Here is a 15037-nt window from a genome sequence, read left to right on the forward strand (position 1 = left end):
ATGGCACAAAGAACACAGTCAGGGACAACTTGATAGAATGAAAAGAGGGTGGGCCTTGGAATTAGGAAGACTTTCAAAAATATATAATAAAAACAGAGAAGGCACTTACATCTGAGCTTCTTTAGCAAAACACTAGTTAGAATCTCCCATCTTGTGAGCCCAGTTTATTTTCCCATCCAAAGGGTCAGTTACAGTGCCTACAAATTCCAAGTACTATACTTAGAAAGGTCCCAGCAATGTGAGAGGACCATGGCATGGCTCCTGATTCAGCTGTAGCATCTCTGAATTCTACTGCCTCCTTAGGCTTGGGTATTTATACAGGGATCTAGTGACTTGGCATGGCTCCCTTGCTCTTCCAATGCCCCTGTCTCTTAGGATGCCACAGTGCCATTGCTCTGGTCCATACACTTCTCTTAGTGTCTTCAGCTTGGGGCTAAAATTTCAGGGTATTTACTTAGTAGCTGCTATCTCTATTGCTGCCAGCTCTAGTTCCTTATTCTTTACTGCACAGTTTTCCAATTGAATAGTAGCTATTACCTCTGAGAACTGTTTCTCCCAACCTGGAAGTCCCTACCTGTGACCTCTTTCTTACGGTTTCTCTTTCCTAGACATCCTGGCTAGAACTTCTTATACACATGCAAATGTACTCCAATCTCCTTCCAGCTAGAAAAATAGAAAGGGAGTGACTGGGGTGATAGTTTGGGTCCCTTCAGCATAAAAGGGTGTATGTCTACTATAGGAAATACAGTAACCTAGTGGACCCTTTTCTAGTAAATCTTGACCAATGAAAAGAATTCATTCATCTTGTGTTCTACGGAATGATGTGTTTGGTTCCCTGCACCTGCAATCTTTTTACCTTCACAGTTTAAGGCCACTTTTTCCAGTCTGTATTGGCCTCTACTTGAGACCCTGGGACTAATCTACCTTTTACTTCAATACTGCAAAAGGTCCATGATGTTGTCAGTGTGAGTTTTCAGATCTTTCAAGAATTACGAGGCAAAAAAAAAAATCATGTCCTGATGACTAAGACATCAACATTCCCAGATGTATATATGAGTGTGTGAGCACTGTGAAGTCCCTCACACTGTATATAATCAAAGATGATAGCTAATCCTTATAGAAGAGTACTATCTTTTGTCAATGATCACAATATGGTCATACAAGTAGTCAAGGGGCTTTGTAAATCTCACAGTTGGAAAAAAAAAGTAGTTTCTTCGTCAATTTGTTTTTTGTTCACTGAACTTGAAAAGAATCAATTGGTTCTTTAGTGCCATCTGGAATATTGTGACTGAGTACAAGCCTAATGCTATGAAGTGAAGTATCTGATAGATACTGTGGTTTGTGTTCACAATGAAGTCCTAGCATAGACTCAGAAATTAACATCTTTATAACAATCTGAAGTGTATTTTCATGTTGTTAATCTCCTTGCCATGGAATACCATTTTTTACCAGTAGACTCAATGGTGGTAGAAAAAAGTCTTTGTGAAAACTGAATAGCCCCAGAAATCTTGAAGCTCTTTTTTTTTTGTTGTTTTTGTTTTTGTAATAAACATATACTATCTTGCAGGTAGGTTCTCTCGGTTGGAATAAACAGCAGCAGTATGGGATCAATAATCTAAGAAGCTGTTGTCCAGTGATTAGTCATGTCTAAGTCTTCATAACCCCATTTGGGGTTTTCTTGGCAGAGATACTGGACTGGTTTGCCATCTCCCTCTCTAGCTCATCTTACAGATGAGGAAACTGAGGCAAACAGGGTTGTGATTTGCCCAGGGTCATGCAGCTAGTAAGCCACCAAATTTGAACTCAGTTCCTCCTGACTCAAGGGCCAGCACACTGCCCCTAATCTAAGAAGATCACAGTACAAATTTCACTTGACACATCTTTTTCAGGAGTCTGAAAATTTTAAATGTTGAAACAAGGCACTTAATACATGTTTTTCTACTGTCTGAAATCTTTACATGAATTCATCCTCTAACAGAAAAAAGAACACTGGTCCATATATAAAGTATACTTTCTCACGTAGATCTGGCCTGTATAAAAATTGGGTGTAGACTACAATCAAAGATACTTTTCAATTTATCACCTTCTATATATTGTTTTCCATTGTAAGAGACATATTTTAAGTCTTTTCTCTTCACCTTTAATACTAGTGCCATCTTTCTGATGATTATTTCCAATTTATCCTGTATATACATTATTTGTACGTAGTTGTTTGCGTGTTGTTTCCTCTGTTAGACTGTAAGGCCCTTGAGAGCAGGGACTGCCATTCATCTTGCAATGAAAAGGGTCTTTCTTTGCATCTCTAGTACCTAGCTGGTGCCTAGTATATAGCAGACACTTAAGAAATGGTTATTGACCAACTGATGATCTCTATTAGTAGATGGTCTATATTAAGATGCATGCAGTAATAGCTATTTATATTTATTAGCATGTCATGGTTGCAAAACACTCTCACATACTTTAGTATTCTGTACTCAACGTCCCTGTGTGGTTGGTAGTACAAATATGCCCGTTATAAAATGGTGAAATACCCTTGGTTAAATAGAGTTGGTTAGTGATTTGTCCAATGTCACACAGCTAGAAAGTTGTAAAACCAAACCTTGAATTGTATCTTCTTTACTCAAAGATGAGTTCTCTTTCTGCATAACACACACATACACACACACACACACACACACACACACACACACACACACACAGAGTAGGCTCACCCAGCTTTACAACATGGGGCATAGAAGTGTTGCTTCCTCTCTCAGTACAAGCAGTTACTGAGAGATTGTAAATATCACCTGGAGGTAGGTTTAGCACTGCAGTCATTACATTGCGTGTTACCTGCAAAAATAATCAAAAATCAAGTATAAAACCTCAAACAAGCCACAAAATACATCATTTCCCAAAATTCTCTTTTAAGCTTTATTAACTTTAGAAACCATAAATGCTATAAACTTAGAAAAGAAATTAGGAAGGTAAATTATTTAAAATTTTAAAATATTGGTATGTTTCTTATTAAAATTCAACACAACTGTCTTGTGCTATATATTGCTCTAGTCAATTTTCTAACAGTAAAACTTTCATCAGCTGCTGCTCAAGGACTGAACAGATTGCATTTGTAATCTCACCCTCGAGACACCCAAAAGAGGAAGTTTTGATGCATATATATGAAAGTTTTGATGTGACCTCACAAGAAGAAGCCAGGTCTGGTGTCTGAATTGGCCAGGCCAAAAAACCTCCACTGATGATTGTTCTGGTTATATAGATGAGGCAGCTGAGACTCAGGGAGATTATGTGACTCACCTATAGTCACACACCTTGGCATAGTAAATGGAGAGGTGGGATTAACCAAAAGGTTTATAAAATTTGAAGTGAAAAAAATTCCCTCTTCTTAGGGCACAGCACATCAATAGTATCTGCTGCTGAGCTGTATAACTCATTTTGATAATGATGTGAATTCCATGCACAGAGCAGGTTCAAGGCTACACAATGTGGTACATGGCATGTCAGAGCACGTTCTTAAACCAGCCTAGAGAGGCAATTGTTAAATTTTTCATGTGAGCATTTACACCTTAGAAATCAGCAGACACTATAAGTCAAGTCATGATTTATTATTTTGTTGATTGTTTAGACTCAAGAAAGTGATGGAGAAAATGTTAAGAATATGTCATGGGCATATTTTTCCCCCAGAGAACTAGCTGTTAAACATTTACCAACACACCCCTGCTTATAACAGAAAGGATTACCATAGAGCTTTCTACCACATATGTCCAGTTGCTACTGATAAGTATATCAGGCAAATCACATAATCCCCCTGGATCTGTTTCCTCATTTTTAAAATGAAAAGGGTGGATTAGAGGGCTTCTGGGGACCCTCAGAGCTCTAGCTCTTTGATCCAATGATCCCAAATATATTGTTTAGTCTGGTTATTATGCACTGGAGTTAGACAGTTGAACCCCAAGCACCTATTTCTCTGATGAGACCAGTGAACAACATTGAGTTCCTTATTTCCGTTACCCCATTCCTTCCAAAGATATCAGGGAGTTAGAACCCAGTATTCACTGATACACATGCCAGGTTGTACATTAATGAGGATACAGGATGAGATAGGATGGGATGAGAATGTCTAACTTCACTGCACCCTCTGTGTTCTTGTAAGAGTTGATACAGAGGAAAAAGAAAATGCTCATTATGTCAATATGTACAGTTAGTGAAAGAAGATAGAAAAGAAAGAAAAGAACATGAACAAAATACTAAAAATACATAGAAGAGAGAAGAAGGAAGGTCAAAGGGAGCACAGACAAACAAGATTGCATTTAATATATACTTAGAAGAAGAATTTTAAAAGCTCCATGTAATAAGAGATTCACAATTTCATATATCAATCCTCTTTTCTGTCCTCTATTTCTAGAAATGTTCATAGTTATTAAGTATATAATAAAAAATAAAATGAAATGCAAACAAAAAAATCAAACCAGAAGTTAACATTCAATGTAGATGACCATTCAGAATTTGAAATACGTGTGCAGTGGGTTTGCTTTCAAGCATTTGCACAAATATATGTTCTATTACTTCTGTCTTAGGATTCTATGGACACATACACTCTTTTTGATCTTTTTCTTTCCTTCAGCAACAACCATCCAATGCAGCATTCTGGAATGGGAGAGGTTAGTTGTGTCATCCCCATACATCCAACTTATATACAACAAGTTGTTGAAATATTCAACAGAAGTGATTTCTGGAGCCACTGGGGCTGGAAAAAAAAAAGACACATTTCAATATGATGGAGCAATGGTTATTAACATCATAGTCATTTCAACATATGTTTAACTTAGGTAATATAAAATCCTAATGGCTCTTCCCTCTCCATGGTCCTAAGAACCTGTAGCATCTATTTGAGAATTGGGTAGGTAGGGAGAATTACATAGGCCTTGGTTTCTTGGAGACTACTCCCTCCTGAACTACTCAGTATTTCCAGGTCTAATATATGGTGAATGAAACAAGTGACATGTTGACCACATCTGATAGCATATGCAACAATCTGTACCTATACATATTCCTTTCCCCACCTCCAAAATAAAAAAAAAAAGGAGGTAGGTTTATCTCTTCATGTTTATGTCAGGACATTAAGGCCCCTTATAGTATTCCAAAATGCCATGGAATCTCTAAGAAGCTTGTATATGCAGGTACACCTACTATAACCACTGATGTCAATATGCATCAATGGAATTATTATATAAGTAAACCCTACTTGAAGGTCCAGAAAAAAAAATCAAAGAATCCTCATTACATTTCATAGTGAAGTATTTCTTGCATAGCTGAAGTCCGTATGTGATGTTTTCCTCGGGATCTCAAACATTAACTTTAAACAACTAGAAGTAGGAATAGTAGGCAAAGATTATTTCCAAAAAATGAGGCAAAGTTTTTAAAAATAGCATTTTTCATCATGTCATGAGGTTAAATTGGATCTAGAACTAACCACTAGAAAGAGATAATTCCATTTACTGACTATTGCTGTACATTTGAGGTTTAGGGTTTCTGTTGTTGTTTTGTTTAGGGAATGAGTGTTATCATAGGATGATAGGGTTATCCATTCAGAGCTGGTAGGGGTGTAAAAGGTCATGTTGTCCAATTTCTTCATCTTACAGATGTGACCAAGTGACAGAAATACTAAATGATTTGTCCAAGGTCACACAAGCGGTATGGAGTAAAGACAGGATTCCAATCCTCATCCTGACTCCCAACACAATACTACTATTTCTACTACAATTTTTGAGGGAAAGTTACTGAATGTTAGCCACGTAAACATAGCTGAACTCTGAATTAACCAGAAAGACCAAGATCTCTTTTCTCCCAAACTCTCATTAACTCTGCCCCTCACTCAAGGGTAAAGTTGTGGTTGTGTGTTTGTTCTTTGTTCTTAAAGAGGACCATGATATCAGGGAGATGATGACATGACTTGCAATTGACTTTGATTTGAGTGAGAGACAGAGCTATGCAAAGTCACCAGCCTCACTTCCTCCTCCATAGCCCTGTCCAGTGGCCAGATATTGATCAGGATGATTGGAGATGGCCCAGGATGAAGTGGAAGACCTTGGCCCTTTTCAACTAAGGTCTTTTCAGGTTCTCACTTTGAGTGAGGGCAATGCCTCTTTAAGAAATGAGTCAAGGGATGGCTCCTTTAATTAAAAAAAAAATCAAACTGGGAACGGAAGACCCTCAGGGTTGATGGCCAAAAGAGAAACAGTTACTACTTACATTCACTCTAGACTGGAGGGCCCAAAAAATAGCCATTAAGTGGTGCTTGGGCAGGGATCTATTGTTGTCCAAACCATGAGATCAAGAGCAAATTGGGTTTAAGGCTTGGTCTTTGAGAAAGAAATCTATCTAGTAAATTCCAAGTTAACCAGGCAGCTTTCCAGTAATCAATCACTATAAGTGAAGAATGTCTCACGCAAATAAGGAGGTTTAAACCTGGTTACATAATCTAAATTTAATAGCATAGTATCTGTCAATGATACAGAATTCCTCTTCTAATGTGCCTCCCACTTTCTTTGGCATAATATAGAATCAAGAATTATTAATGAAAAGGATTTGTAATACCCCAAACTAAGTAACATAGCCCTGACAAGTGTGAGATAGAGGAAGTTTCAATTTGTACTTAGCAAAGACATTTAAAATAAATTATACATTTACTGGGAAACAATGTGCATTGCCCACAGTAGGAACTTAAGAATTGCTTGTTGAATTTTAGAGTTGAAGATATGAAATCACAGAAAGTGCTAAATAAAGCAAAGTAACCTTTAGCTAATTATATTCACAATGGAAGCATGCATGTACTCAAACAAATATGACCACATACATTTCCTGAAATATTTTCTCTCCACATCTAATTCTAGTGAGGAGAAAAAGATTTTGCTTACAGTAATAAAAGCAGAAATAGCATCAAATTTAGATATCTAATTCATTTTAGATGAAGGCTTCAGATTATTACACCATTTTATCCCTTTCAAAAAGTCTACAATTTTTCTAAAAAGCCACAAGATGTCACCATTGGTTTGTTAACTGTCATTTGGGGCCCATTGACCAGTTTCTTTTGGATAAAATTATATAATTGCGGATAACTTCAATGTGAAGGTTTTAATAACCCTCCTCACTTCCTCCAAGAGGAAGAGATATTTCTCCCTGCCATTGAAACATAGGGTACTTTTCTTATCCTTCTCCACTATAACCACACACACACAAAAAAAAAAACCAACAAAAAAACCCCAGACCTGACATCCTGAGAGATTATACATAATGTAAGATCTTTGTTTTAGTATAATGTCATGCTATCCAAGTTACCATAGTTCTCTGGATGAAAACCCATATGTATGTATCTAAATTGTTTACAACTGGGGAAATTCTATCCTTCCACATTTCTTACAAGTTATTAAAAATTAGGGAGAAAGAAAAAAATCATCAGAAGTATGACCAGTTTGAAAAAGCATTTCAAGAAAGCACATTTTCAGAAAATTCTTATGTAATATGCATACCTCTAAATGTTACTGATATTTCATAGGAATCAGAGAGGTAAAGGGGTGTTATGAATGTGAGAGTCAGGAGACTTATATACAACCTCAGTTCTACTCCCAATGTGCTAAGTGACTTTGGGCATGACATTTCTATTAATCTGGAATTTAGTTTCTTCATCTGCAAAATGAGGGAATTACAGAGATCTCCTTGGGTATATACCCTAAGTATATCAAAGACAGGAAGCAACGGTTATTGTGGTAACAACAACAACAAAAAGATCATTTATAGATTTAGAAATGGAAGAGACTTTAGTTTAGGGGTTCTTGAACCTGGGGTCTGTGAACAGATTTCAATGATTCTGTGAATTTGGATGATAAAAGTTCCATATTTATTCTCACTAAATTTTAACTAATTTGCCATTTCCTTTAATTACACAAGTAGGCAAAAACAAAAATCAAAAAACAAACAAACAAACAAAACCCAATATTCTGAGAAGGGATTCACCAATTTGCCAAACTGACACAAAAAGAATAAGAGCCCCTGATTTAGACCAATTCTCTTATTTTACAGACAAGGAAACTGAAGCCCGGAGAGGTTAAAAATGATTTGCCCAAAGTCACATAGGAATGATAGAGTCGGTATTTGAATTCAAGACCTCTGTAACACACTGTCTCATAGATGTTCACTGATTGGGGAGTGATTGAACAAATTGTGGCATAAGAAGGGGATAGAATATTATTGCATTATTACAAAATGATAAACATATTCTTTTTGTCATCTTTGCCAATCTCATGGGTGCAGGGTGAAACCTCAGAGCTGCTAATTTAATTTTCATTTCTCTACTTATTTGCTATTTGGCACATTTTTTTGTCTAGCTGTTGACAACTTGGATGTCTTCCTTCGAGAGTTTCTTGTTCATATTGTTTGGCCATCTGTCAATCGGGGAATGGCTCTTATTCATATAAGTTTGAATAAATGGCTCTTATTCATATAAGTTTGAATAAGTTCCATATATAAGAAATTAAAACAAACAAAATGAATATAAAAAAGGAATGATGAACATGAACAATTCAGAGAAATGAGTGAGTATTTGTATGAATTGGTGCAGAGTATAGCAGAGCTAGGAAAGCACCATATACAATGACTACCTTAATGTGAACAGAATGAATGTGAAACAAAAAAGAACACAGGAATTGTAATGAACAATACTAGCTCTAGAGTAGAGATGAGAAAATGTACCTTCCTTTTGTTGGAGAGGTAGAAAACTAGGTTACATGTTCTAACAGTTGTATTCAGTTTTAGTTCATTTTACTTCACTGTTTGAGGGTAAGTTACTGATTACAGGCTGAGGGAAGGATCATTTGATGTGTGGAGAGGTGTGTGGTATACCTAGAAACGACTTACGAAAAACTAAAAGGCATAAACAAAACTTTATTTTTTTAAGGAGAGGGCTAGATTATATGATTTCAGACTTTTTTCTAGCTTCAAAGTTTTATCATTTTCTAAGTCTACAATAGCCAGCTTTCTAGATTTGATATCTAACAACTCTCCAGAAAAATTAAAATGTGACCAGATTGAAGAATAATATCCTGTAAGTTGTTCATGGTAGAAATGTATATATGATAAATTCCCTCCTCCAAGTCCCTCAAAAATAATTAATTTCATCTGATTAAAATTATTTTTCTAAAATAAATTTATTTTATATACCTCTTTATGAGCAATTACTTAGGCATCACTTCCTCACTCTTTTCTCTCTACTCCCACTCCCAACTTTAATACAATGCTATTCACCCCTAAAAATATTCTCTTTGAAGGGAGAGTCAAACACTCCAGTGGATTTGTGATATCATTTATGTGGACCTTCCCTCCAAAGATGCAGGTTACAGCCCATCCATGTTTGCCCAATTCTAGTCCTTCTTTGTAGTTTTTATTTATTGTATGTTCCAGCCTGCTAACCACCTGCCATGTGTCTTTTCATTGCCCTCTAAGTGACATTCATTCTTAATAATTTTGAGAATAGTGTTCCATGACTCACTTCCATAAAATAACATCAGTAGAAGTTTGAGCTTATTAAAACAGCCTTATAATTTCCCAAAGGGAATTGGACCCACCCCTTCTTCCTCTTCCTATTGAATTCTCAGCCTAATTTATTATACGTTTATTCTTTCTGTCCAAGAGAGAGACACAAATGATTGAGTTCTATAGGCTGTCCTATCTAACTGCATGCATATCCTAATCTGGATAGCAAGCATTATTAATCCATTCAGTTTTTCCTGTGTGGATGGTGTGTATATCTATATCTATATGTTTTATACATATATAGATACATAGATACATAGATACATAGATACATATAGACATAGATACATATAGACATAGATAGATAGATAGATAGATAGATAGATAGATAGATAGATAGACAGATACACACACACACACCCTTTTGACTAGTTCTGGATCTCTTCCAAAGGAGCTGTCTTTGAAAGGGCATGAAAAGTAGTCTATATACATACATATACTTACATGCCTATCTATCTATCTATCTATCTATCTATCTATCTATCTATCTATCTATCTATCAAAAAGCACACTTACCACTACAGTTACTATAACTATACAACATAAAGTCCTGTCCAGTGTACTAGGACTAAGAATTTTAACATAATTAAGTCTAATGCATTTGGCATCACTAGCTAGACCACGACCTTTAGATCGTTTACAAGTATATATAAAATGAAAAATTCACTCATCAAATAAGTAAAGCCAACTGGACATGAAGTGTAAACTAAAATGGTAGATCCCATTTTTAAAAAATCCATTACATTGCCCTTTTTCAAGTAATCAATCCTTAACATTGGCAGAAAGAGCCAAATGCAGTGAATCAAAAAGACATCTCCATTTTGATTTTTAAAGGCAACCATCTAAATAATGAACAATCAGGAAATAATGTGCTGCCACTGAGACTTGAGGGAGAGGTTTTGCCAAGCATTTCAAATTAATGCTTGTATAACCACTTCCCACACAAAACGCACCTGTTATGAAGCTTATAGTAGAACTGTCACAACAGCTCAGTTCTGGCTCTCCCCATGTCACCATGGTAACCCGAAAGTTGTAATACCATGCTGGTAATAGATTGGCTATTCTCTGAAACAGGAGACAAAGACAAGAAACTATTGAGAAAGGGGAGAAAAATGATGAATACTTTGAGAATACAGGGGCTTTTGGAGGGTTTTTTTGATGATTAAAAATAATCAGACTGTTTAGAGATTAATTTTGCCTTCAGTATTCCCCTATTTAACTTCATATTAAGAAATGCCATGAAGAGAATAAATAGAATAGTTAATAGTATAGATAAGGAAAGAGTTACAATATGCTCCTGTTCCATGCCTATTGAACATTGTCTGAAAAAAAAATGTTTCTTTACTTCCATTTCATTTCCTTATTCTCCACCTTGCTCCTTATCTATCCCATTTGCTACTCCCAAATTTCTGGCTGTCCCTATTTCAAGTTTCTTCTTTATTTCCTTTGCTTGTTCTCTTTCTTTTTTTTCTTCTTCTTAAGACTGTTTTCTACTCTCATTTGTCCTTCTTTGCTCTCTTGAGAGCATTCTTTTTTGCCTCTCTCTAGTTCATCAGCTACCTTCTACTATTGGTTCATCATAATATTTATTTATACTATACTTTTCCTGGTATTTTCTTTGGTTTTCTTCTTGTTGCTGTTTAGTGATTTCCAACTCTTAGTAATCCCCTAGCTCATAGCATGCAAATAGCGTTCATGGGTTTTCTTGGCAAAGATACTGGGACGGTTTGTTGTTTCCTTCTCCAGCTCATTTTACAGATGAGAAAACTAAGGCAAACAGGGATAAACAACTTGTTCTGGATCACACAGCTAATAAGTGTCTGAGGTTGGATCTGAACTCAGGTCTTCCTGACTCCAGGCCCAGCACTGTATCCATTAAGCCACCTAGTTACTTCCTGTAGAAGTCCTGGGTTCAGTTTCCTAGTTGAGTCTGTATTAATCTGCTTTAAAAGTCACCATGACCAAGGGAGTTATTGATCTATGCCTGGCCAATCTATTGCTAATGAGCCTTTCCATAGGAAGTGGCTAAGTTGGTCCTTGGACAGCAAACATAATTCAGTAGGGCCTGCCAGAGCTTAGACTTCATTGACATAGCCTTTGGGATTCAAGGGTCATCTTCATACTAGGATGAGTCAGCAGAGAGGAACTTATGCAAGTCTGTGTTTAGCAGCAGAAATATTTCAAAGTCTTCCCTGACACATTCTTTCTAAGACCAATGATTTCCACAGAGCCTTTCTCAAGGAAAACTTATATGTTTGTGAAAGAGTTGGTAGCACAAGAATTGGTTCTGTGATGATGATGGTAGCAATTCACATTTTATAAAACAATTATATACTCATTGAAGTTTTGCATAGGACTTTCCACTCTGGCCTTTTAATTCTTTTCAGACAATTTTCAAGTCAAATGGTTATTACTATTTTGTTCACAAATTCCGAGTACCACATTAACCATCAGTTTCTCACTCAGGTTATGTTTAGGTGCCAGGTACTTAGACCAGCTGGACAATGTCACGGTTATATTGCTGAACTGAAGACAGAAACCCAAAAGAAAAGCATAAACATCCTGCAATCATATATTTTACTAATAACTTGAAGGGCAACCTTGTCTTTTCCAATATCAGGGAAGAAATGACAATGGTATGCAATCTAAGACCTCGTGCCTTGAGAATTTGCTCAGCCCCCCTTTTTAGAGTCTAATTCTAGCAGACACTAGTGATAAAAAATGTCAACTATTCCCTGAATGATTCAAATAAATATCTTATGTCTTCCTCCAAAAGAGAGTAGTAAGTACTGTACAGTTTTACCTTGCTTTAAACAACCCAATATATGAAAATGTGTGTTGATACCTAAGATAATTTAGGGGTACAAGTCAGCCTTACAAAAAGAGAACTTTGATTAGCAAAAAAAAAAAATCACAGTAACAAACTACTTCAGTGAACTTATAATTTAATTTACAGATTTTTAAAGAACACATTAACTGTGTAAAATGAGACCCATTCACACACACACATATACATACACACATATATAAATATATATCTCTATACAGACATATATAAGCCTCAGACATACACACATTATATAATAGCAAGAATTTATTTATAGAGCACTGTAAGATATGTAAAACACTTTATAATGCTATCTTATTTGATTCTCATGACAACTCTGGGAGGTAGATGCTATCATTATCCCCATTTTACTGATGAGGAAACTGAGGCAGATAGTGGTTATTTACCCAACATCTTAGAGCTAATAAGTGTCTGAGGCTGGATCTGCACTTTGGTTTTGCTGACTTATAGTCCAGTGCTCTATCCACTGGGCCAATTAAAAGCTTTATTATTACGCATACTTGGACACACACATACATATACATGTACACGCAAGCAGAGTACATTGCACGGTAAGTGTACACTAAGTGTTTGTTAGATAAATGAATAAATCAACGAATCAAAATATGAGATACAGTGATAGTTTGTAAAGGGGCTATTACCACAGAAGCAGTTAAGGAGACAGTTGCGGCTATTTCATAGTAGGTTGTCCACTCTGATATCATTGTTGCAGGATTGAAATAAAACATTTCTACCACATACTTCCTGAATGCCCCTAAGTAAGGCCTGGTCCAGCTCAGAACAACAGCAGTGGGACCCAAAGGGTAGAGCATTAAATCCTTGATTCCAGTGGGAACTAAGGGTCAAAAAAGAGAGAGAGAGAGGGAGAAAAAAGGAAAAGACAAAACCCCAAGTGTATTAATATCCTCAGAATTTTGCTTCAAAGTCCTATCTACTTGATAACTGATTGTTTCCAAAAACAGAGCTACATATTTTAACTTTTTTGTTTCCTTATAGTCATAAGTGATCTTAATAATTAATGTGAATAATGTGATCTATATATGTGCAAACTTCAGTGAACTAGCATGCCTCTTCTATGGTAATGTTATATTTGTGTAAATCAGAGCCCCTTCAACTAGAATTTTGATCTAATAAAGATCAGTAGGGATTTTAAAGGTGTGCCCTAAACATTACCAATAGCAAATGTAACAGGATCTGAAGGTGGTCCAATCAAAGGGCCTTTTCTTAGGTAAATCACAACCTGGTACTGGGCACCGGGAACCAGATCTTCGATGATGCTTTTGCTTGAGTTAACCTAAAAAAATAATCCATTCAGAAGAATTTTAAACTAGTCACACCATATATGAAATAGAAGTATCAACAGTATGCAGAAAGTCTATGATGAATTACTGATACCTATAGAATTCAGTGCCCTGTAGCTGAGTTTTCAGAAATGAAATGATTCATAGTCCATAAGAATAATCTGGAGGAAAGTCTCAGCATTTGAATTACGTGACAGGATATAAACACTTGTGTTGCTATTAAAACTTTTAATGTCAACCATAGCTGTATGCTAGAGACACACCAACTGTAAAAATAATCAAATTTGTTAAGACCACAAGGATAATCTAACATCTTAAATTGAAGTGTCATAACGAGATCACTATGGTAACCTAAAGATCAGTGTATGGATTACTATGGCGTTTCTTCCTTTAGAGGCATGGAGTTACAGAATTGTAAGGGACCTTGGAGTTTAGTCCAACCTACTCATTTTGTAGATGAGAAAAGAGACCCATAGGGCAAAATGATTTACCTAAAGTCCCAATTAATTAATAACAGATCTAGGACTAGAACACAATCCTGTTGACTACTAGTCTAGTCAACTTTTCAATATAACATGTTGCCTCTTTGAAAAAATAATTCAGTATCTATATACAGCAATCCCATGTTCAGATGATCATCTTTCCTCTGGCCCTTATCTTTGGTGTTCTTTTAAAAATTAATTTTAAAATGATAAATAAAATAACTAGCTAAATTAATGAAATAAATGTAAATATATAAAATTTAAATTAAAAGTAAACAAATAAATTTTAAAATGATAATAAATGGTCTGAAGCTAAAAGTTCTGAGGTTTATTTAGAAGAGCAAATTTGTACTGAGATCTGATTATTTTTGACCCTTGCTTCTCCTCAGCTACCCCCTCTTCTCTAATCCTACTAGTACTACCAATACAAGCCAATTCAATCAATCCAACAAGTATTTATTAACTGCTCACTTTATACAAGGAATTAGACCAAACAAAAAAATAGTACCTGTTGTCAAGGAATTTACATTTTATTGACAGGGGATATACCATACAAACTAATATTTAAGGCTTGATAATTTGAGATATTGTATGGACTTTCATTACCAATTATATGAACATATGAACAACTGTAATAACTTTCTACCATATCTTCCTGTCTCCATCTTCTTCCCTTTCCAATCTGTTCTTTATACAGAATAGTACAGTGACAGAATAATCATTGTATGCATAGATTTGGTTATATTACAACCAAATCTGCTCAAAAGCTTTTAGTGGCTCTCTATTTCTTTCCAAATAAGATTTAGATTTCATTTTCTGGC

At 35.7% G+C, this 15037-nt stretch overlaps 1 protein-coding gene across 3 annotated transcripts in view; it reads right to left on the minus strand.

Annotated features, from left to right (window-relative positions):
- The window catches only part of PTPRO (protein tyrosine phosphatase receptor type O), a 216784-nt gene that overhangs the window by 71932 nt on the left and 129815 nt on the right, over positions 1–15037 (minus strand). For all 3 annotated transcript variants that reach the window (XM_020994337.2, XM_020994336.2, XM_020994335.2), the window contains exons 8-12: positions 13607–13727; positions 13075–13268; positions 10539–10650; positions 4593–4744; positions 2712–2832 (exon numbers count right to left, since the gene is read on the minus strand). In XM_020994337.2, the coding sequence (XP_020849996.1) occupies positions 2712–2832; positions 4593–4744; positions 10539–10650; positions 13075–13268; positions 13607–13727 (700 nt within the window). The remainder of the gene's footprint in view (positions 1–2711; positions 2833–4592; positions 4745–10538; positions 10651–13074; positions 13269–13606; positions 13728–15037) is intronic.

The sequence above is a fragment of the Phascolarctos cinereus genome, unplaced genomic scaffold (assembly GCF_003287225.1).
Source record: "Phascolarctos cinereus isolate Bilbo 61053 unplaced genomic scaffold, phaCin_HiC Scaffold_1;HRSCAF=81, whole genome shotgun sequence".
Classification (NCBI taxonomy): Eukaryota; Metazoa; Chordata; class Mammalia; order Diprotodontia; family Phascolarctidae; genus Phascolarctos; species Phascolarctos cinereus.